This window comes from Penaeus chinensis, chromosome 41 (genome assembly GCF_019202785.1).
Source record: "Penaeus chinensis breed Huanghai No. 1 chromosome 41, ASM1920278v2, whole genome shotgun sequence".
Classification (NCBI taxonomy): Eukaryota; Metazoa; Arthropoda; class Malacostraca; order Decapoda; family Penaeidae; genus Penaeus; species Penaeus chinensis.
In genome coordinates this window covers 19200910-19203947 of record NC_061859.1, presented here as the reverse complement: position 1 = coordinate 19203947, position 3038 = coordinate 19200910, and the positions used below count along the sequence as shown (strand labels likewise).

Below are 3038 nucleotides of genomic sequence, written 5' to 3'. Positions count from 1 at the left end.
GGCCATGGGCTCAACAAGTATTACAAGAGGGCGTGGGAGAACCTGAGGGAGGGCGGCAGCGGCAGCGGAGACCTTGAGAAATCGAGCCACCCGCGCCTCTCCCGCACGGAGACACTCGACCAGCCCGACTTCCGCTCCACGCGCTCCCTGGGCCAAGAGGGCCTCCGCGACGGCTCCGAAATGACCGTCAACGACGTGGCCGCCATGTACACCCGTCCCGAGAAGCGCCGCCACCACCACCACCATCACGGCCACCGCCACAAGGGAGGGCGCGATGGGGAACACCACGACCGCTCCGACCGCCACGACCATGACCACCACGACCGCACCGACCGCACCGACCGCCACGACCGCCACGACCGTCATGAACGCCACGACCGCGACTGGCGCGACCGCGACCGCAGGAAGTATTAAGGGCATCCCGAGACTCATCAAACGAACACAACCAAAGTGTGATGGCAGGAGAGACAGAAGCTGCGCCTCATCGTCGGTAGTCTGTAAGAGCAAGCCAGGAACTGCTTAACATATATTTGCTATTTATCGCCCATTACATATCATAAGGATATCTGAAGGGGATTAAAGGGACCGAAGTTCCAAGAAGAATTTGCTTCACTTGCGCACGTGTCCACAGTGGTGCTACAAAACCCCGTAGTGTCTGAACCATTCCGAGACAGGCTCCAGACTCGTGCCGACCTGGCTGCCTGTTCTCCCCTGCTGACGATCTTGTTTATGAACTTTTATTTATTGATACAAGGAAAGTTGGTCTGGACTTATGGACAATACAATGAGCAAAAAGCTGTCGATCAGTTGTGAGCTGATTGTGTCTGGAACATTTCCATCTCTCGGTGATTTTCAGATGTTATTTTCTGCATACTTTCTAACGTCACCCTGTTTGCCCTGCTTTCACTGTTGACAATGCTAGAACAGTACAAGGACCTCAGCTATAAAATTTGTTATCGCTTTGTTCACTTAGATGATGTTAAAACGTTTCCCTTTTGTTATTCGGTTTACGGTATTTGATAAATATTCATTCGAAAATATTTCCCCGAGGTGGGATTTTCAACTTCAAGGATAGAGTAAACTGCCACTCTAGCCGATGACTCAAGCGAATCAACCTCTACACTAAGTCTGGTGTCCATGTATGTAACCTTGCTTTTTTCGAATGGAATATCTCCCCTCGAAGTAAATATTAAACGAAGCAATGGCAATGGAAGGAAGACTACTTAGTGATCTTCGCACTTCCTCCCACCCGCAATATAAAGGCAGCCACTCTTCACCCGACGCCACGTTGTTTCGCTCTCGAGTCGAACGTCCTTGAGGGGATGGAACTCCTCACCTCGAAGGCGCTCAAGACCACTCCCTCCCCTCTCTGCCGCGGGACTGGTTTGAGTGCCATCTGCCTGCTCCTTCACACGCAACTCCCGTGACGTGGATTTGCTCATTTGACGAAACTCTTTTCAAACTTTTCTTATTTATTTTAGGCGTAGTAGGACAGCGACGCCGAGAGATTATTAATTAAGGGATAATTTGTGTTGTTTTCATTATGGTGTCCTCTTCTTTTTATTTCATCCTAGGGGTTAGAGTTTCTTTCTCGTCATCAACACTTTTTGTCCATTTATAGTCTTTTGAGGCATTAATTATTTATTTCCATCCACATTTTCTCTACCTTTTTTTAGGATATTTGCTTAAAAATATTTCCCTGTATATTTGCATAGAGTATTATATGAAACAAATGCAAATATTGTTGTTAATATGAATTGTAAACCTTAACAGTAGATATTTAGTTACATAGTAAATATTTTCTCTATGTGTAATCTTAATGTGTACGTTAGTAAAGAATGTTTTAGTAAGACATTTAACTTTATATGTATGAATGTTTAACGATGGATGAGCTAAGCTTGAAATAACTGCACAAAAACATTATATGTAAAAAAATCATGTATGATACATAATAAACATTTCTATACACGAGTGGTCTCTTAATAATAATCTTGAAGACTTATTTCGTAAGACTTATGAAAACTTACGAAATTGTGCATGTACATTCACTCTATATAATAAATAAATTACAAGTTAGCAATGTAAGCTAAACAAAATAAAGGACCAAGTATATGCTTACTTTCCATTTGCTTATTGTGATTAACGCGATTGGGAAGAAGAAAAAGACAGATCCTAGTTAAATTAACAAATACATAACGAATTTATAGCTAAAGACGATCCAACGAAGAATTCGAGTTTGAATGTTCCCTATGAGACGATTGGGACAGTTACCAAGTTACTTATAGATAAATCAGAAGGAATATGAATACGGGTTTGAGTACAACAAGGATGCTTCGGTATAGAGAGCAGTGGGTACACCTTTCAGCTGGCCAAGGTGAGTGGATAAACAAGATGCTTAGTTTGATGTCGTCAAATGGAACTACAAGGAAAGAGACAACACATGGAGTCTCTACTTTACTTACGCTTTCTCCAGACGACGCCCCAGGACGAAGATTTGTGTGAGACGCTTCGGTGGATGTGCTTCATGGTATTTCCGTCCAGTGAAGAAACATATGAGGCACACGTCTATCCATCTCTCTCTCTCTCTCTCTCTCTCTCTCTCTCTCTCTCTCTCTCTCTCTCTCTCTCTCTCTCTCTCTCTCTCTCTCTCTCTCTCTCTCTCTCTCTCTCTCTCTCTCTCTCTCCCGAATCCCATTAACCACAATACCCTACACAGCGAGATTTTTAAGCACAAGCTTGTATGATTCGATTAATGAGCAGATGATGAATCTTATGGAATATGGAATTGAGTACAATTCAAAAATATAATTCTTAATATCCTCATACAAATGCTAGTCATTCAAATATTCATTATACTGAATTTTACCCAAAACTGATTTTGTTAAGGTTTTCTCATAATAATTAACAATATAAGTTAATATGTGTAACTGATGTATCCTACACGAGCAAGAAGTGTTACACGTTATGCACTTTCTAAAGCTATATCCTTTGTAACTGAGTGGCCACACGCCATCTATCGGCAGTCCAGGAACCATCCC

At 42.9% G+C, this 3038-nt stretch overlaps 1 protein-coding gene across 3 annotated transcripts in view; it reads left to right on the top strand.

Annotated features, from left to right (window-relative positions):
• LOC125047650 (CUB and sushi domain-containing protein 3-like) overlaps positions 1-1971 on the top strand; it is a 64555-nt gene extending 62584 nt beyond the window's left edge. For 2 of the 3 annotated variants that reach the window (XM_047645975.1, XM_047645974.1), the window contains one exon: positions 1-1971. This exon is cut by the window's left edge and continues 79 nt beyond it. In XM_047645975.1, the coding sequence (XP_047501931.1) occupies positions 1-414 (414 nt within the window). In that variant the 3' untranslated portion in view covers positions 415-1971. The other variant, XM_047645977.1, reaches the window with a different exon arrangement.
• Positions 1972-3038: the final 1067 nt, after the last annotated feature.